Source organism: Varroa destructor, unplaced genomic scaffold (assembly GCF_002443255.2).
Source record: "Varroa destructor unplaced genomic scaffold, Vdes_3.0 BEIS01000005.1, whole genome shotgun sequence".
NCBI classification, from domain to species: domain Eukaryota; kingdom Metazoa; phylum Arthropoda; class Arachnida; order Mesostigmata; family Varroidae; genus Varroa; species Varroa destructor.
The window spans coordinates 26,946,146-26,967,345 of record NW_019211458.1 but is presented as its reverse complement, the minus strand read 5'-3'; the positions used below and the strand labels follow the sequence as shown (position 1 = coordinate 26,967,345).

Genomic DNA, 21,200 nt, shown 5'->3' with positions numbered 1-21,200 from the left:
CGAAAGGTACGCATTCTAAACCCTGAAGTTGCTACTTCTTTAATCGCGAATGCGGCTTACGTATTCCAATGTATACGTCGAACTACGACTATATTTGTATACATACTATACACTTGCTATAGATCTCCTTGAAGGAAGAACGTCTATTTGTCTATATAGCGCACGGTTCTTTCGAGATTATAGCCTTTTCGTTATTTCGCTTCCAGAAAGATCTGCGAGATGTAAACTGTTTAAGAACTACCCCTACATGGTGTTGTTCTATACGGCAGCTGATCTTTGCAAAATCCCCTTGCGTGACTACAAAGAGTGTTTTCGATATGGCATTTACCAGCGGTCGATCTACACTATAGCTGTTCTGCTTGTGAACTGGAGGTCAGACTGATCGAATGTTTCATAGCTTATAACAAAACATGACGCATAGGTCTTGTATAAACTGTCTGGAAAAACTTGTCTAACCAGAGAGACACGCGACCCAGTCAAGACTCATTCTGTTGAAACGAAAAGGTGATGCGTGTAGGCTGGAAAGAAGAATGCAAAGTAAGACGATGTTTACAACTGCGATGATCACAGCCATCAAGGTTTTGTCTTACGGTGCTCATACCTGCCCGTCCGTTCATAGGGCACGCACTGGCCTTTTTTCTACTTGTAGCAACAATATCAGATCTGTATGTATGCGGAATGCTTGCAATGTGACGTGACGCTTTAGCGTTAATTCTTCATTGCTACAGTCGCCATGGGGAGACGACGCAAAGCGCAGACATATTCCACACTCCTAGCCTTTTCGAAACGAGACTGTTATCATCGTCGATGGAGGAAAAAATATTCATCAATTTTGCGTATCAACGAAAACGAATCTGGTGGCTAAAACCACGGCCATCTCAACGAAGGCCTAACATAACACATCTGACATGGTCGTTCGTTCCATTTGCCAGCGAAGGCACGTACTCTAAATGCCATTCACACTATAATTAATATCATGAGTCACTATGCCATATTTAGCTATCGAATACACTTCAAAAGAGAGTAAACGTAAAAATCGTCGACGAAATGTAAAAGCAAGCTGGTGGACGTACAGGTTGAGCGTCCTAAGGGAGACGGCACCGCTGGTCTCGGTCAATTAGTTCGCCGACCCAATTCGACGAGGACGCAGGCAAATGACCTTGTTAGGACATACGGCAGCGAGCTGAACCGTATGAAACCTCCAAGGGTAGCCGGTTTAGCCGGACAGCAGGGTTCTGTGTAACAAGCACTACCGTAGTGGAGCAGATATCTAATAAGAGACGAACGGCGAGTACAGAGCCTCTTTGTGAACAGATACACACTATAGGTTCACTGTCCAACCGTTCTACGGCGCCCTGTACCTTCTACTAATTTCTGTCTGATCTGCTGATGATTATGCTTGTGCATAATTGGTGATACACCATTGTTGTAAAGGCGTACATGGATACATGTTAGCCCGGTCCAAGGAATCGTCTACCGCTAACCAATATTGGACAAGTTCAAGTTAGTGTTGCGAAACCGCCCTGTCGTATAGATAATGTAAACATTAACGTATCAAATATTAGACTTCAGTTCGAGTCGGTCCATCATATTCAGTCCTAAGCTGAATCTCGCTTTATTGCAATAGTCCCATTGGTAATGTTTTGCAGCCATCGATTATTAGTTGTTTTCGTTTGGTCCTAGGCCTAAATGTGGTAATCATTTGATCAGAAGGACGCGAAGCACACCTGGACAGCCTTCGTCAGACGATGGCTATAGTGTCGCGAATTCATAGAGAAGCTCGTTGGAGAATTTTCACTGAACGTCAATACTAATTATTAAATCAGCATCACGTACGCAATTACGTATGTACAAACTTTAGCGCGTCACAAAGTATATCAGCCTTCAATAAAAAGTAAGTTGTCAATAAGGTGCTAACAGGAAAAACCACCTTTAGTAGAGCTATACTGCCGTCTACATGACATATCGCAATGACCTGACTATTTTTATCTAAAAAAATACGGCTTTATGCTCTCATAAACAGTTTGACGCACTTAGCTACCCGTTTAATTGGTCCTGCAACGAATGTACGAGCTACATTATCTCCACGTAAACCAGATATCAACACCGCTCACCGCTGATATAATTTATAGATGATGCATATTTGACACTCAAATTTCACATAAATCACTGTAAAAGTCTCGTGGCTTCCAAATTCTATAATATTCTAATATCTAGCAAATATGTTGGCAGAAATGCATGGACGATGGTCGAGAATTGTAGATTGGTTTGTGCGTGGACACACCTTCAAATGTAGTTCCGACACAGAGAATACGTCTCCTCAGTCTGGGTTTGAAATCGTTCGTTGCGAACATTCGAGAAAGGGCTCTCCACCTCGCTATGAAAAAAGTCACGACTCTCCCGTAACGAAGAGCCTATCCACAATTGCATCAATGAAATCATTACCAGCATTGATACGAATGTTCTCTCTGATAAACTCCTACTCAGTAGGGCAAGCCACTGTCTTAAGGCGTCAAGACTTTGCGGCCACGACGTGGCACTCTGTGCTGATATCAGTTCTTTCAACAGGACACCCGCCTTACTAAATTACAAGTTTAAGGGTTGTTTTCTTTTTTCTTCTTCAACCCGAAGGTAACAAAGTATGAAATAGGGTCGCTATTTCTGCTCTATCATTAACTTGTATCCATAATGACACGTTTATGTATATGAATATATATACTTATATATCATTGTCTCCCGTATGGCTTTCTGGAGCCAGCTGTAGAAACCCGGCTTATTCCGCAACGACATTTGCCTGTTACAAAGCTTTGTTAGTACAATTGAATTTTCATTATGACCTTTTGGACCTTTGAAGCAAGATTATTTCTAATCTGTACTTATCTAGTAGCAGAATTTATGTTGAACCCGAGGTCTGCCTTCGCGTTCGCTCCGTATGATTGCAATGGACGTGGGGTGACCATATGAAAGCATTTGACTCGATGCACTCGTATAGATAAGCTGTAGAAAGAATATACTAGGCTGATTAGTCAGTGCTACAACGGGAGCTCCGACGTCCTCGCGTTGGGATGGGCTGGACACGCTGCGCCGCGTTCATCCACGAACATACACACATCACAAGTATATGTGTAAGTGAGAAACTCGTAATCATTTTATAAGAAACCGAAATACATATGTACCATGTTATGCACCACACTGTGCTTCCAAAAAAAATGCAAACACCTCTTCGAATTTCATTAATACATGACGTTCTTGGGCGTGCCCTCGTTCCGCCACCAATATGTAAAGGTTACTAATATACGGGAGGCGAAAGAAAAACATGATGTTGGCCAGCAGTCATCAAACACGCCGAACTCATTCGAAAAAAATAAATTCAACCCGTATTACGCTGCTATTTTTATTTAATATCTAACGTAAAGCAATAGTTCAACCGTAGGGTAAATAGGCTTTGTTTTGAGAAACGACCTCAGAGTAAGATGCCCGCATTAGTTTTAGTCGCCGTCGATTGCAAAAGCCGTAACTATTCTTGTAGAACAAATCACGTCATTCTCCGAGCTGTTTTAGGGAATGAGAGTGTTAGGCGCAACATGGAGGTGCACGGTGTCCTAACTCTACTTTTGCGTGAGCAACCCCAGGAGGTGCTTCGCCTCTAGCAAAACCAAAGGCACGACTCGCTTACTCACTCTGTAAGAGGAGCTCGACTTGCCCTACAGCCACTTGCCCTTCAGGATATCTAGATCAGTCTTTTAACAACATAATGGGTTCTCATTAAGAGAAAAGAGGGTGATTAAGAAAGCTCTCGTCTTCCTTTTACTTCGCTTCTATGTTTTCTTGAGTCATTTCCAAGTACAGAGTTATCGAGAATAGATACGCTGTTCAATACTGTGCAGAAGAAAGGGGAGGACAAGGTATAAGTACGTCGCAACCCGTCCTGCCAATCGCCTGCTGGACGACACTATGTAACAAAACTAAACAGTTTTGTGTTTTCCGCTATCAACTAATTGTCCTTGTCTCAGGTCAGTTTAAAAATGGCGTTTTATATGGCGGTTTACTTGTCTTTTTGATCGTTCGGGTACCACTAAGAGGTGCCGTTCAGGACAGGTCATGGAGTAAATGTGCTCCTCAATCGTTTATTCAGGCTGGATCAATGTCCCTATAGAAATATTGTTTTCTTTCGTCTTCAAGTTTACTAACCGTTACAATAAAGGACTATTTTATCTAATGATGGCGGACACCGATGAAGTGGTTGTACGTAAACTTCAATTAGCGTGAGCAAGATCCAAAAATACAGTTATGACCGGATACCCTAGCGGTCCGAAGTTTTGAGGTGCGTCTTATTATATTATGTTAGCAGTAAGTGTCACTTAGTTATACATCAAACTATTACTTCGAGGCCAGAAAAAAAACAGTTGTACTTTATAGGTCGATAAAAGTCTTTTTTCTGTTATGTTTTTTTATCATTCTGTGCAAGGCTATTCACACGACCGACCGTAGAGGCCCAGTTGTCGAAATAGAGCGTCTTTATTCAGCTTCCCCCGATATGATGAACAAAGGATTCTTTTCAAAGCACCTTTTGTCCTCGACCTGGAAGGGAGCATTCGTAAGAGCTGGATTAACTGTAAAGTTGGCGCCAATTGTAATAGGACGTAACCTACGCTAACTGGGGGGACAAACAAGTTAACGCAGCCTTGCAAACATACAGTGTTTTTCAATTAAGTTTCGCCTATACGCAGATGCTCGAGGCACGCAGAGTAGAGTTCTGCAAAGCATCGATTCGTACTTTGTCTGAACACGGGACCAGAGAACAGAAGACACTTACGCTTGTGTAGATCAAGATTAAAGACACCGGATTGGTTAGTTCAGATGCTAAATTATCTACCGAAATACAGTACGTCTACCACTTTTATCTAGCTATAAATGAAATAAACCAACAGTAAAGATGTAAAAACGAGCGCTAAAGGATAGATAAAGAGCAACGACATTAGCAGTCTGCGCGGTGCATTCGACAACAGTGGTTAGTGTCCTTTGACGCACAGCGCGTTGAACATAGGCAAATGCACGGAATCGAGCGATTAATTCAGTCCTATTTTGCCGCCCTGAAAGTGGGTGACCTTGAAGCCTGAACTAATTTTGAAGATCTCAGATGGGTACTGGAAGACGAGGAAGGAACTAAAGCTAATATCTTAAATTCCAGCTGCAAATCTGTAGGATCCAAGCAAGTTCTGATTCAAGGCTAAATATTGGGTTCATATTTACAATAAAACACTTTGCTCAAGGTTCAATATCTGAAACGATAAATAACCTTTAACAAGGCAGAACTTTGGCATCTCTCAATGAAGGTAGTTCCTTCCGTTAGCCAATTTCTTTCACTCATACAGTTAAACTATATGTGAATTAGGTTATTCAAGTCTCTTCATAGTCTCGATTCATATAAACCTATATGTATATTGTTAATTTGTTTTCGCTTAAATCAAAAAGAATAAATAGCATCCTAAGGGTTAACGTAATATCTTGACGAAGGCTAAGACGTTTTTGAGCAACGATTGCGTGATATTTCATGATTTCCCAATGTAATCCTCTAAGAGTGGTCTCCGCATATAGAGCAACGATAAAGTACTCGTACAAGACTTGCTGTTAAGTGACTTCATAAAAGGGTTTGTATCAAAGGTTATGATTTTCTCTGACATTATTGAGCCAGCATACGCTCGATCGACCATGTTGTACGCAATCGTGATGTGGAGTCTCACTTTAAGTATCTTTATCTCAATAGATGAATATTATCTCAGTTGCCAAAAAATCGAATTAATGTTACTTTCATTTTGGCTAGGAAGCTCTGTTTGGTTATTTGGTTTACGCCGTTGAAAAGAACGTACAAATAAATCCGCACCGCTGAACAAGCGCAAGAAGTCTTTACTCCTTAAAGCTTGTATACAAGCATGTAGTACAGTCACCGTTTCTGTGTAAATCTCGTTCCTGCTCCTTTCTGTATTCGGCAAGGCCCACGCCTTACATGGGTTTCGCCTGTGTAAACATCTCAGCGCCATTAGTGGCACCGATGGAAGGCAAAAAGCAGCCCCGGACAAGGCGTTATAACCAAACTCGGTTAAGCAGGTCAGCTGGAATGATCAGTAATTCATAGCATCAACCATGGGCTAAGATTCCGAAGCTGTTTTGGCACGTTCTTAGAACTGTCGGCATGCTTACCGCCATGTTTAAGTTACTACCTTTACTAGCTAACGGCCAAACATACAATCTCCTTTTTGGCGGCAAGAGCTGTGTAGATTCGTTTACTAAGTGAGTCTTATTTGGCCGCCGGAACGCGTAAAAGGTCCATGAAATAAATGGCCAATGGTCAAGCTTGCCTGTCGCCCTGTCTATCAGCACATTTACCAAAAGACAAGCAATCTTTACAACTTCTCTTTTCTCTTTGTGGAAACATGCCAGTATGGCGGCGGAAGCCATAGTAGAACGTGCAATCGATCATCTACGTGCTCAGAGTTCATTTCATTCTGCGCTGGACGCTGCTCACCGCCAACCTTCCTTTCTCTTTATCTTACTCTTTTGTTTCTGTCGATGCTAATTGGTATATATACCTGTGAATTTTGTATGTATTAAGGAGACTTAAAAACAAATGATAGGAATACATCAAACGAGTATTTCCAAACAATCTTGGCTAGAGGCACCTTCCTGGGGGATGAAACCGTAAGCCTGGCTGCGCACCACTGACGATCTAACAGGGCAGGTTGGCTGGGAAACCTTCAATCAAGTTTTAGTAAAAAGAGCTTGTCGTGTCACTAGACGCACGGTTGCTTATACTGGATAAGAATTGCCCGTCGCCTTTTCTTCACTGCCTGTTTATCTGACCAATTGAATATCAATTGTTTTCCATAACACAATCTACACGTGTATGTTGCCAAAAGACGTATTAGGTATGTATATTATCATGATCTGTACCGATACTACATTTAATTACTACAACTGGTGGTAGCGAGGTAGGAACGAATCGTAGGAGCCAAGAAAGTAGGCAAATCCAAAACAAACAAGGTGGTCGATGTGAATTATACTATCAGAAAGTATGTGAACGGGGTCGCGTTGCCGCGACAACTGCCGTTTCTTGAGTATTCGAGCAGTGAGTGGATTGAAGCCTTAATGTCTGTTTTTAAATATTTATGGACTTCCATTAGCTTCAACATAGTACTAGTGATTTGAATTCGTTGTAGGCAGTAGAATGGATTCAAGGCTCATCTGTTCAAACGGTTCTGATGGGAGGTACCACGTTACGCAGGAGAATTCTCGCTCATTTGAGTAAATGAAAAACCATACGTGTTGACCCAGCTTAAGCGGTATCTACTGGAACGTATCAGATCGCCGTTTGAATTGAGAACTCATACATGTGTAACTACTTCGTGAACTATCAGATTGTACCGTTACCGTCTGATTTAACGGCATTACAAAGCTTGCACACGACTACTGAACACACTAAGATATAACTGACGTCGAACCGTCGCCAGTGTGAGCCAGCGTACGTAGTAAATCAAACTTTTGTATACCGTGTAATGTGTTGAGTCGCTTCCAAGTTCTCAGCACTACCAGATCCGATGGATTCGCGTAAGCAGAACAAAGGACCCAAAAGCTGTTGATGATGCCTGTGGGAGGTCATAAAGTAGTTGATGTCAGGAGAGCGCAACAGGCGTAACCTCATTTGAATGAAATCATCGTCAAACTTGACGCAAGAATAGATGTTGCGGAGTACGCACTCGTTAATGGGCTAGTGTTTCGAATCAGAGGATACACAGAGCTGTTGCGGATTGCGAAACCCCAGCCCGAAGCCATAATCATATCCTGCCACCTTGGAAAAACAAGTGGGCATGCACGCATTCAAAAAAATTACAGGAGATCTTAGAGCACCTCCGTATTCGCCCAACACGTAATCACAGGTCCAAAAAATGGTGGCTCAATGTGAAGATTGTCTAAGTCTAAGGACTAAGCCGTGTATTCCTTCGTCTGTTCCCTTTCAGGAGAACCTACACTTACATAAGCAATCAGACTGCCAAGGTACGTACGCTAAAGCATCAACGGATATGGTGTTGCGTATACTACAGCGTAAACGAGTATGGTCTTAGCAACCGAAGAGAAGGACTTGATTTGAGTAAAATAAACAACCTTGCTAAAGGAAAATGAGCGCAAAGCGCGAATGGTCCTCGACCGTGCATAAGGCATATACGTACGCTGCACGTTCGGGTGTTGCGGCGCGTACTAATAATATTTTTAATCTTAAGTGTTTTCGTCGCTATTTCTATGTAAGGACAAGGTGTTGAAGGACCATACACACACACATCAGTAGTCGAGGCGAAAGATTTCATTGGGGCACAGACTATATCTTCGCGGATATATAGTGTGTGCGCGGATATAAACTGTTCTCTTCGGCCTGCTGAGACTGTACCCGCCAACGCCTCAATGTACGCACCTCGGCGTAAGCGTAGGTACTCTATTAGTGGGAATACACTCTTTCTGCTCCTTGGGGTTTGGACTTCGGCACCTTTCATACCGAGCCGCCACCTTTTTAATTTGTGTATATGTGCCAGGGCCAATATCTAATATAATTGATGTTTAAGAATGGTTAGTGCATAAAAATCACAAACCAGTGATTCGATACGTAGTGCCCCTATCTGCTTTTGTCTCATGAGATCGACATCTAAAAAGGGGCCCAGCATACACGTACTATGTAGATAAGGTGTACCTATTTTCACGACTGTGCTGCTCCACGCCACTGCTAGTTTGCTGTGACGGTGAAGCCAATGCCTCTTTTACAGACTTCTCAACAGGAGAAGGTCAGAGAAAATTTAAGGCAAGAAGAAGGCGAAAAAGAAATAGTGTCTGGCTTAGTGGGACTCCCCTTGGCTAAGAAATTATTGTACCGGCTACCTATTTTGCCGCTTTATAGTTTACACATTTCTCGTTTGGTTCTTTTTACAACCTCTGATGAGCCCCGATGATGCTTGCATCGAGACAAGAGTCGAGAGGCACAAACGGTCTGTGATAGGCTGGCATGTTCCAGCTCTGTTACTGTATATTTGACTCAACCTTGTAGCTTTCAACGAAAGCATCTGCGGTGATTGTCAATAGCTAATACGACAGTGGACTACCCCACAGTATTTTTCACCGTAATATTATCATTCGACTTAATGGCGCTACTGTCTTGACTAAAGCAGCGATGTTCTACTGTTTGTGGGTTAAAATCGAAATAAAAAGGTTACAGTTTCCAGGCAGAATCAGCGACCCCGTTCAGCTGGATAGCGCATCGAACGACAGACCACTTTATAGTCCCTTACTGCGACAATAGCACAACGGGTCCAGTTTTGAATTCTAAAATAATCTTTGTTCTCGCAACAAACTGGCCAAAAAGAAATCGAGCCTTGACGCTGGGCATCATCAAACGATCTTGCTGATATTTTTTTTACGAAACATTTGTTTTGGAATTACTAAGCGGACGATTTTCTTTTTGCTATTGATTTGGTTCGGCCAGAAATGGAATATTGAGTACGGCCGAGGTCATACCTCCAGCAGGATATACTAGGACTGGGCTTCCCGAATAATTCAAATGAGAGCAGCAGTTACTATAACACAGTGAAGCGTAAGTAAAGAGGATAACTCAATTCGTCTTGGAGATAGCCGTGAAGCTGTTGTCAGCTTAGCATAAAGTAGGCCAGTAGCTGTAGATGCTTTTCAACATTATACTGCAGTGCAAAAAGGACACAGCAAGTCGCTAGGGCCGGGAGGTATCGTTTCCACATGTAGAATCATTGAAAAAAAAGTTAGCATTGACTATTGCCATGAAGCCGTTACGAGGGTCCGATTTTAATACAAAGTTGTTTTCTAAAATAACTGTCTCAAATACGAACTAGGAGTAGTTAGGCCTTCGCGTGCTCTCCAGACCAATGACCTCATCCTATGTAATGTACAAATCGACATTGTCTAGAAGGATTCAGTGTCAAGCAAGGTGCTCTCTATTTCCTAATGACTGTTAGGATAAATCAATCACTCGCGCCTCGGGGTATTGCGGAGTAGTATATACGCTTACATAACGGACTTCTCAATCGTAAGCTGTTCAATAATTATATTATCTAATAGGCTTGTTCTATCCGGGATTTGACGAATATCACAATAGAGTGAACTGTTGCGTCGTAATCACCACAAGCTGATGATGAACGAGAAGTTCATGATTTGTTTTCGTATCTTTTATTGCTATCGACATAAATAAGGTGTAAGGCATCAGCTGGTGGTTTTACAGATCAAGCTAAAGTGAATCGCTCTCTCTCTCTCTCTCTCTCTCTCTCTCTCTTTCTCATACGTACGAACTCAAGCAGACTTACGTAAAAGTTCCATCTACTATATCTCATACAACTGACCCGGCGGCGCATCAGAACTGCGCGAGAGTGGAGTCGCCTATCGGAAAGTTACTCTGATTATCATGTTCGTTTATTACACCGCGATCGGGATTAAGGCCATAGCTCAGAAGCGCGTTCAGCAAACCGGTCACTGTCGAATGAAAGCCGCGTGACTGGAGGGAGGCATTTGGGTGAAAGCTAATCAAATTGCGTAGTTCAGTAACGAGAGAGCTTTAGGCAGCGGCGCTAATAATTGATTCAAGTTCAAATCCGAGTGACGGCGTTACTCAACGTTACGAGAAAACCAAGACGGGTATCCAAACTGCGATCTGTCCGTTAGTTGCCGTTCAGCTAAAACTGTTTGACGTATAACTGGTTACACACCGTATACTAAGGGAAAGTGTTTATTAAACTGTAGAGTTTATTTATGCAGAGTGCCCAACTACATAACTGGATTCGGCTCCATTTTTTTGCTGAGCTCCTTTAGATCATGTACGAACACCATATTGGCCTTTCAAGGAGACCTAGTACGTAAAATCTAGCATACCAATCTGTTATTTTTTGGTCGACTCAACTTTTCTATTCTCACCGTTTGATTCCCTCAGTTTTGTCTAATGCGATGTTTTTTTCTTGTGAATTAAAGTGAAATTGAACATCACCAAAAGGCTGTTCATGGCGCGAATTCTTGGCCATCTATCGTAGGGAGATTTGTATCATAAAAACAAACTATAGTCTTCCTGCGTTCAGTTATTAGCGGCGGTTATCCGCACCCGCTACAAAAGGTTTGCACCTAAAGCGTTTTCAAGCAGAGAGAGCGACCCCGAAACAGATATGATAGAGAACGTTCTAGATTAAGAAACGTCCGTTTTATATTCCCCACAGTGTGATAGAGCAGTTAAAAACCCACTTCCGCTGTACCAGTGTAAACATTATGAAAGTTCTTGTATTGTGTTATTTATTTAATGTCTACTTGTGTATTCACTAACTCTACTATCATCATAAGACCTCAAGGGCACTATTACATTAGTCTGTTAGGGCTGTAATGAGACATGAATGTCCTATGTCCTAACAGAAACCTTGTTTGTTTCCAACAATTATCGCCCAGTAGCCTCCAAGGACCATCAACGAAAATATGAACAGATATTCATTTGCACCCCGAAACACGCCAACGTAAGCGATCTATTAAGCAACATTGTAAGAATCCGTTTGCGAGTCAGAATAATGATATAACTGGATCAATACTTGTTGGTTATAGAACATAATCGTATCGTCGCTCAGCGCTGCTCACCTGCTCGCTCCCATGCCAACTGTCATTATTTAGTCGAACAGATTAAGGACAAGGGTACCGATGTGGCCTTTGCGTTCTTGGCAAAAGTTCTCCCCACAACTGTTCTCCTTGTTCTAGTTGGATCTACTGCCTGTCATCTAAATCAGCTGTTTTATGGTTGCATCATCGATTCGCAGCACTGGGTAACCCGCACGCCATTTTCGAAAATCGCACAAGTACCGATTCAGCCACTTGATCAGAACGCGATTCTTATTTCTAACGGTTGACTACCACAATTAGGTACGAAATACCGAATAAGCAGTACCTATGAAACGGGTTAGATAAATCTGGAATTTACCGAAATAAATACACGTTGAAGAAAAAAAAAGCGTTGACAACGCATATTTTCGGTTGACTTAACGTAAAACATTCTCACTAACACAACGTAAGTGATTCCATGGATGAAGGTATTGCTGGCACCATCGCAGACGTGACAGAAAGAAGAAGGCATCAATGCGCATCGACAAATGAAAAATAGGTATAAATCGAACAGCTGAAAGCACACCGTTCAATCAGCCGGTAGATGAAAGCCGCTGGTCAGACATTCAACCAAATGATCACAACATCTCTAAAGACCAACAACTGCGAGCCCTTTCCTTTAGTCTATAAGGATTAAAATTATCGCCTGTTTTCAAATATGGCCATATACAAAAGCGGCAGATCCAACCCACAGATATGATAATAGGTATCAAGTGGATTCGAGCATGAATTCATAAGAACTCAGATGAACAGTACGTGTTTGCCCTCATTCCATTGTATCGCCGTAACAAACAAGCTTACTGACATGGCCTTTCAGGTGCATATTGTATTGCTCCATTAATAGGTAAATGAAAAGGCTTATCGTAGTGAAATTCGAACACATTATTTCCTGGATATCTTGTGGTGATCAAAGTTGTTGCATCCTGCCACTTCGTTACACTTTCCTTTCAATAAGGGATGCCCTCTTGAAACAGGGCCGACAAGCTACTGTGTGCTCATTAGGTACACATGCTATTCACTTAACGTGTTGCTACCAGCTAATACGTTACCGTTAGACGAGATGATTGCCCCTCGTACCCTGTTAATGACAGGCGTGTCCCGTAACTCAGCAAGACTATTGTGCGATGTAATGATGTATATTATTAGTGATGTGTACGTTTATAGCGACAAATATGGCAAACAGTTTCGGCAAACATGCATTGATTAGCGCAATAATATATCAACAATACCAATCGTTTCGTATCCTTATATTTCGTATATTTTCATTCCCTGCATATATTTGCTACAATACGATAACTACAGTAACGGCTCACATGCTCTCTACAAAAAAGGCAATACTTGTATCATAGATACACCTAACTATTCATATGCTGCTAACTTTTCCGACATTACTTCTACTGTAATTAGAAGCCGTTGGCGTCAGTTTGCCCTTTTTTCGATACACTTCCCTCATTGAGCATCTATTCGTCTTCTTGCCCTCCAATGTCCGGCGAAGGAACCAGAAAAAAGTTGGATCAGCCGCTAGCCGAAGTGCACCGGCTCATCTCTCAAGGGGATCAAATTTAGCGCGGTTTTTAGCATCTGCAGCCTCCACCATCTGTAGTGCATCGTTTTCCCTCAATACTTACTTCCACACAGCGTTTTCAGCTCTCTTGCTGCTGCTGCTGCCTTTCGGGGTGCATGGAGAGTGTGGTGGGTCCACGCTTATTATCTAAGAGTGTAAGGTACATCGCAATGCAGCCTCCGTAGCTGTTGTACTCCGTACTCATATCGAATGATGCATATGCGGCTACTGTTTGTCTCGGCGCGCACGTTCGTATATGTTCGAACTGTCCGCGTGAAGGCTATCCCGACGTAAAGAGAGAGAGAGAGAGAGAGAGAGAGAGAGAGAGAGAGAGACAGAGGCAGAGAGACACGCGTAGAAGAGAACTAAGAAACCTAACCTGTAATGCTGGACCGCTTTTACCCTTTATTCCGCTGGACAGCCAGGTGGTAATTATAATAAAAGCACTGACACATCCAATTCGCCGTTGTCCGTGCCCATGCAGTCGCCGTGGTAACAGCAGAAGGCACAGAAGCTAAATGAGAAAGAATGGAGAATCGGAATCCTTTGTTCTTTCTCCTTCCTCTATGGGCCGCTTGCCAATTTTTGCACTTAGCCACCTTGCTCGCTAGTCACCATAATCGCTAGCCACTCACTATAGCCTAGACAAACATCGCTGCTACGGCTACCGTTAAGGACTTTGATAATACCCACTGCAAGCCCGGGTTTGTCAGCCGGCCATAAGTCGGTCACAACATGTTATACAGAGAACAACTGAGCTAAAGAAAAAGCGATGGGAGTTGGTTTGTCAGCCCATTGTCGCCGTACCAGCATTGTAAGGAAACTGACGAGCAGAAAGTCAACCTCTTTGGCTTCATGGCCCAACTGCCAATTTTTCGTACCAGACAGACTACAGAGGCCAGATTAGACGAAGCAACGTACCGGTAAAAACGTAATGGACCCGCGCTATATGCTACCCTTCACTATATAATAGAATTCGGTGTTTGTTAGATTTGTAGTCATAACGGTTTAATTCGATAAATCTTTTTTTAGAAGCCAAACTATTATTATTCAGTATGGTTCGATGAAACTAGCCGACTACGTCTGCCACTAATTAAATGTAGGACGGTCTCTTTTTGCTAGTATCGGTTGATCTTAATAACGGGGAAACAGGATCACTTGTAGGTCGAAGTAGCTCACGTTCAACCCACACCACGTCGTCACGATATTGGTGAGTGGCGTGTCTTCTGACGCACCCGTTAACTACTACGAATACTAACAAACTAACCACTTTCAAATGACTCAAATTAGAGTACTTGCTTGCTATAGCCCTATTTTGCTTTGGTCATACCCTTCTATTCTATTATGTTACCCTTTCCTACCTTTGATGCGAAACCATTGCCATACATAGATTTTCGTGTACGCTTCTAGCGTACATGTATATCTCGAGAGGGACCTCTTAACCGGCTACAGCTTGCAAAGAACTTTTCTGTCTCGTGCTTACTCCCTTTCGTTCAGAACTGGACGGCTCGTTTAGACCACGAGTGCAAATCAGGTTCCGGGCCAGCTATTGAACATTGCAATTCGTCGTACAATTGCTGTTGCTATGGTGACAAGGGCGATGGTGGTGGCCTCCAGAGAAACAGACGGACCCCTTGATTTCCACTACCACCTTCAGCAGTATTAATCTGCTCATATTTTATTATAGGGAACGCGAGCATCAACTGCATATCATGGTTATGAATCATGTTAACAATACTAACTTAGGTTCATTTGATATCTGTATCGGGTTGCTTTCGAAGGAGTCATTCGCTTTGGGGCCTTTGCATAGCAAGCAGAGTGCTAAAACAAAGCAGCCGAACGATCCGAACTGACAGCGCGCGTTTACTACCTTATCCATGAGCATCATGGATCATTGTACCCTGTTTCCTTGACAAGCCATTGTTGTATGGCCGTAGTTAAATCCACAGACGACGGTCGAGTTTGACCCGAACAGAAAAGGAGCCAACATGAAGCGAAGACACAAGATCGAGAAGCGAGGGAAAGCGAACGTATGGTATCAAATTAACCACAAAGTACATTTTTCGCGTGTATGATTAGAGCTTCTTGCAGTCAGCAAGGGCACAATTTCATCTATGGTACATATAGAATATATAAATGCGAAGTAGATATACGACCAACAATGAATACGAAGACAACGAAATGATTGTCATTGGCAATTACCATGTGGTATATATACCAACCTGGAAAGTAGATAGCATTTTTCTGCTACCGCGAAGAAAAGTACTTGACACAGGACGATATTTAAAAACACCTAGCCGTGAGTCTCACTACGTTTTTAGCTAGTTTCGTCTTATTCATCGGTAGAGGGCGCTTTGTGTTAACTGCGCACCTTTATGGCTCGTTATATTGTAGTGACGCGGGTATCAGGACGCATCGCTCGATCTAAAACCTTTGACAGCACCGTCAGTTAACCGTATCTAGTGGCTAGAAAGAGCGGAAGTGCTACACTCGATCTAGAGACTTAAGTACGGTATCAGAAATACTTACTGGTTTTAGAATAGAATGGTTATTTTTAACACATAGTAGAACAGCTGCGTAGTACCTTGAGTACGCCTGGGTAATGATCGGCGATTTATGAGAAACAGTACTAATTCTAAATAGTAAATCTTATTGTATCATTATTATCTTTATCATGACCAGTGATATCAGAACTACTAAAAGTACGTTCTGCTAGGAAACGAAAATAAACCCGCATACGGTACAAAGCAGCTCCTCCAGAACGCTTCTCTTGCGTCAACAGCAGATGCCATATGGCTAGTATGCGAGACAATAAACAGATCCATTCTCCATAACGACGATGCTTTTCGATTCGACCTTCGTTTTTTCTTTCATTCACTGTACATCCACGAAGGCCAAAAAACGTTTTACTCCTTTACTGTGTTCAACAGCCGCGTGCGTTTTCTGCAACGGAAGAATAACTACCGCGAGCTAACACTCATCCCACCCTTCGGGAAAAAGCAGCTAATGCTTGCTAGTTGCAATCGCGCATGTCTTGTGAAGTTCTTCTCCTACAAACTCTTAATACCTCGGAGATTTTTTCACATCGAACGCAAGATGGCGAAATGTTTGATCGCTTTGTACGCATAAACTGCTGTATTGAACATACGATATTAATAATAATAATAATAATGATCATTGCCACACGATGAAGTTCCATTGTTATGAAGTCCCGGATAATGCCACTACGAAGAGTTCATACTAACACTTAACCGATTTTGTTGTTTCATTAGCTTCTCCGTGACCTGCGACTGCAGAAGATTTTTAATGTACGAAACACACTCTCTCCAACGGACTCAGATGTACATGTGATTAAGTCGTATATTCCATTGGTAGAATGTAATGTTCATATCAAAATGTAACATCCACTATCTACAAATAAAACAACGATATCTAAACTAAGCATTTCTTCCTTTAGTAGATAGATACATAATGCCCGTCTTCGGCAATGATCAAATTCGATACCAGACAATGACAACAAGAGATGACGGCATTTTCGATGTAAACATTTTTGTGTCGATTCCGTTTTTATCGTCATTCTAAAAATTTGGCCCAGTCTTGACTTTTCCCGTGAGCGGTAGATCGGCCCATAGACAGATCAGTATTTTTTGAGCACTCGTCATTCGTCCGCTTGTTGGCTGGTGTTCTTTCGCAAATCGGCCAGAATTGTCTGTTCTTTTGCCCGTTGCAGTAACAGCTAGGGCTAAAAAATCAGCTATTTCGGTCACTCATCGAGCTACGTTACATCGTAGACGATCAACGAACCCTTAAAGCTTAAAATTAGAGAAGAGAAAACGGATACCGGCAATAGTAGAATGCAAAAATTCTGAATCACTCTATCCGGCTGATCGGGTAGTCTCGTCCGCATATGCAAAACTGAAAAAACGTTGCATAAACAAGCGGCCGCTAGCCGGCGTCATGGTAAGGCTAACGTTTGTGCCAGCAGGTACAGGACGACTTGAACTGGTCTGTTACATCACGCCGGCGAAGGAATATGGAGACAGTAAGGAGAGCATTTAATATGTTTACATATATCTGTGTCCAAAACAGAAAAATTAACTCGTACGAAGATTGATTAGAAAAATCGAAGATGTGCGCCGATTTAGCGATCTCTTGTAAAAGTCGCTGTGTGTTAAACGTTATTCGGCGCTATCGACCATTCGGTTCACTTATAACACTGGTCACCTTATAGAAGAGCTAATTGTATCTACAGTAGATTCTATTCTTGTTCACTCAGTGTATATATTCGTTAGAGAAACAAGCCGACAACGTACCAGTTTTCCTCTTTGTCACAATAAGTTAGAAATATTGATTAGTCAATATGAAACAAGGGATGTTGCACAGTTGTTCGATACCGGGCTTTTTTTTTACCTAGTTACTTCGTTCAATGCACTAGCTCGAAGAGTTCGATATAGTTGTTTCTAGTCTACGACGTCGTGTGATCTGTCTATGGACCCATATGAACCTGTCGTAGGGAGTACTGTCTTTCTTGACCTGAGCAAAAAATCGTCCCGGCCGATAAATATGAAGGTACGTTTAAATAATACTGCTAAAGCAGGCAGTTTGAGACCTTTTCCATCAGTCATCGTCCGAACAGTTTAATGAAGATTTGAATCGGATTTCCTCGTTCTGCCCCATATTCGATTTGCTTATGACCGCGTACAATCTCTTAGCTAATTGAACATATACATACTAGAATTATGGATAATTCATATCAAACAAGACCGTGTTTCGTGTCTGTGATGCTTGATTTACCTATATGAAAGGGCAAGCTCTTGTATCAGCATAATCAAGTTGATATTTCGAAACACGCTCTTCCCATGTTTACGTACTATTCATAGATAAAAAATATCCATAGACAAAGAAAAATACCTACGGTATAAGAAGCTTGCGCAAATCTCTGTTTATTAGTGTCCGCGATTTTACAGTGTTAGGGTTTGGTCAATTAAAGTTAGGCTTGCCACTGCGGTATGCTATGCAAAATCATTTACAGGAGTAAACGTACGTTCACGCTATTAGCTATAGCCGAGAGCTTTGAGACGTGCACTGAATTTAGATGGTACACATTTTACTGATACTTTAGCTAACGTTTAAATTCGAGTAGTGTTACCCACTAGATTTGCCCCGCTAACTTTATCCACGTTGACGGCAATATCGTAGGAGTAGGCACGCTTACCTGTGCAAAAACTGAGTGAGATCAGTATAAGTAGGCCATTCCTTAGGGCTCGATTTACGTAGCTCGAAATTAAGATTGTTTTATAACTATATACGATATATGACGAAAATTGCTGTGCGTGTATGTACCAATACAAATAACTCTAGCAGACGCTCATTCGCATGGACAATACAGATCGTCTTCTCGACATGTTCCGCCATCGCTCTCTTATTGTCGCTAGTGTCGCAATGTTTTTATTGAAATAATACCACTTCTGGCTAAACAGCGCACGAGAAAATTGGTTCATTTTCACATCCCGACCATCATACTAGTCGACAAAAACAGAATTCTTTAGAGAGAAATTCTATTGTCCTCGATGTGATAACAGCTAGCAGGTGGTCTTATTTCGTTTCGCAGAAATCAATACATTTGATTCTATGCATGTTTCATGTGTCGCGCACCGTACCTAACCTAAAGCTAGCTTTTCGACGGCGAGTTCGGCCAGATGCGAACGACCCACGAAAACAGGCACATAGGCAATACGAGACTCGTACAATATTTGTAAAGCAATGGCGTTATGCTTTCGTCAGTATCTGCGGCTGACGCATGTTTACATACTTGATTGTTTCTAGTAAAGTGTGTAACGCGACGTCTGTTAGCAAAGCCGTTACGACCAGCCCTTTCGGTCCGTTAGCCAGCTGGAAAACAAGTCGACCTTGTCATCGGTGTTACTGGCCAGCCGATTTCCGCTAGTGTTGCTTCAAGATCACGCCCGCAACTCCTGATGTCACCGCTGGAACTGCCACTTCCCTTACGCAGTCGCTCACAGCGATATTGATAACTATAGTTAATTTTAGCAATAGACGATAGGTAAGATAGCTCAGGTCGTTTCGACGGCTCCCCGAGTCTTTTGTGCTCGCCCGCCGACCGCTGTCACGCGGCCTGCCCGATACCCTTTAGTGGTATCCGTACGACTAATACTGTTGTGAACACAAATCCCATTAGTATGATTCTACGTTGCTATTATAAATACAGGATTTGTGTATGTAAGGTATATATACTGGCTTAGGCTTCATAGACTTCAACTGACAATAGCTACCTATCGTTCCATATTAGATAAAAAAAAATGATGGGATAAACGAAATATTTGTGGCCAAACCGAGATGGCATTTGCTACGATTTCGTTCCGGAAGCCTTTTCATTCTTGGCCTATGCTTTAACAAACCGATATTAAAATTTCTTTAAGTGCCGGGCGCTATACCGATTTTTATACACGAAACGGGTATAAAGCTTCCTTAGGGCGTTCTGTCGTAAGTTAAAAAAGCACATAACGGCATCAAGGCCACCCGGTCCTGCACATTTTCCACCCGACAAAAAAGGTCCATGTCCATAAGCTCAACATTTTAATAAGCAGCGGCAGCGGGTTCTATTCCATCGTGTCACAACTCCTAGTAAAAAAGTAATAAAAAATCACTCGTTATGAGTAATTTTTGCAAAACTAACTTAAAGTTTCCCTTTTCGTCTACACACCGTCGCATGTATGCATTCGTTTTCTGGATAGTCAAGATGACTAAAGTAACTATGCCGATAGAGCAAAAATGATTTTATACGGTACGCTGAATTGATTTCGCGACATATATGGATTTAACCATCACCAGGAGCTATTTTCAGGAATAGCCTTTCGACGAGAATAAAGTTTTATATATATTTTTCTCTAGAGCAGTTTATGATATGCTGACAGCAAAGAAACAAGTCGTTTCAATCTAGGACATTGTTGACGTCAATAGAGGTACGGTTGTTTCCTAATAAACATTTTGGATAATATTTTTTAGCGTTATTTCTAAATATGGGTTATGATATTTTTTTAGTGGTTACTCGTAAACACAGCATCGTTTAGTGGATGTCAGTTCTCTAGCATATTTAGCTCCTAGCATAGTTTTCCAATCTCTCGTAATCATACAAGTGACAAGTTATTTTTACGAGGTTACATGTTCTCGTGCGTTTGACCGCTTACCTTAGCCTCGCCCGTCAATAGAGATGCACCCGTTTACCTGGTAAATATACGTGTAAGGTTACTTTCTTGCTCAACAGGTTTAAAAAGGCGACCTTACACACGTATTTTGCAACAGCGGAAACCTCTTCCACAGCCTGAATCAACCTGGAAGCTAGAACGTGCTAGAATCATTTCACAGAACTGGAAGTTCGAGACGAGCGTTAAGATAAACCATCCACGATTTACGCTCGTATCTATATCGCAATGACATCGAAATTTTCGGGCTTTTATAACGTTGTCTTAAACTATTGCCTGACTGTTCGGATACAGAAGCCCACGAAGTTGATGACAATTTTGAGGCTCATGTAGCCCTCTTTTAGCCTCATCTTAAACTAACTCCGAGGAACGGTAGCGTACGGGTTTGGTCGATAAATTGCGCCTACGTAAATAAGTTAGTAAGCTAGCCAGAGCTCGTTTGGCTGTATGCCAGGACTTTAGCAAGGCGGGCTGTTTCAACTAATCAATGGTTGAGACACCAACAGGGATGGAAGGATCTTTCCGCATTTTGCCAAAGTCAACCCAGAGTACTGTTACACTGATTTTTAGCCAAGCCCCGGCTGACTCTCTCGATATAGAGCTAATGAAAGGGGATCACAAAGGAATTACATATAGACAGCTTTAAATACAAAGCGAAACTTTTGTTGGTATACAATAGTGATATGTAGAAGCAAGCACGATCATGTGAAATTGCGCTGCAA

At 42.1% G+C, this 21,200-nt stretch overlaps 1 protein-coding gene across 15 annotated transcripts in view; it reads right to left on the bottom strand.

The window, feature by feature from the left end:
- Window positions 1-21,200, bottom strand: part of Dpp10 (Dipeptidyl peptidase 10) — a 329,746-nt gene that overhangs the window by 95,865 nt on the left and 212,681 nt on the right. Inside the window, exon 1 of one of the 15 annotated variants that reach the window (XM_086991336.1) lies at window positions 15,478-15,510. The exons of the other annotated variants lie outside the window; for them this stretch is intronic. Within the exon in view, the coding sequence (XP_086847462.1) occupies window positions 15,478-15,495 (18 nt within the window). The 5' untranslated portion in view covers window positions 15,496-15,510. Of the gene's footprint in view, window positions 1-15,477; window positions 15,511-21,200 lie in introns of those variants that run through there. 15 annotated transcript variants of the gene reach the window in all.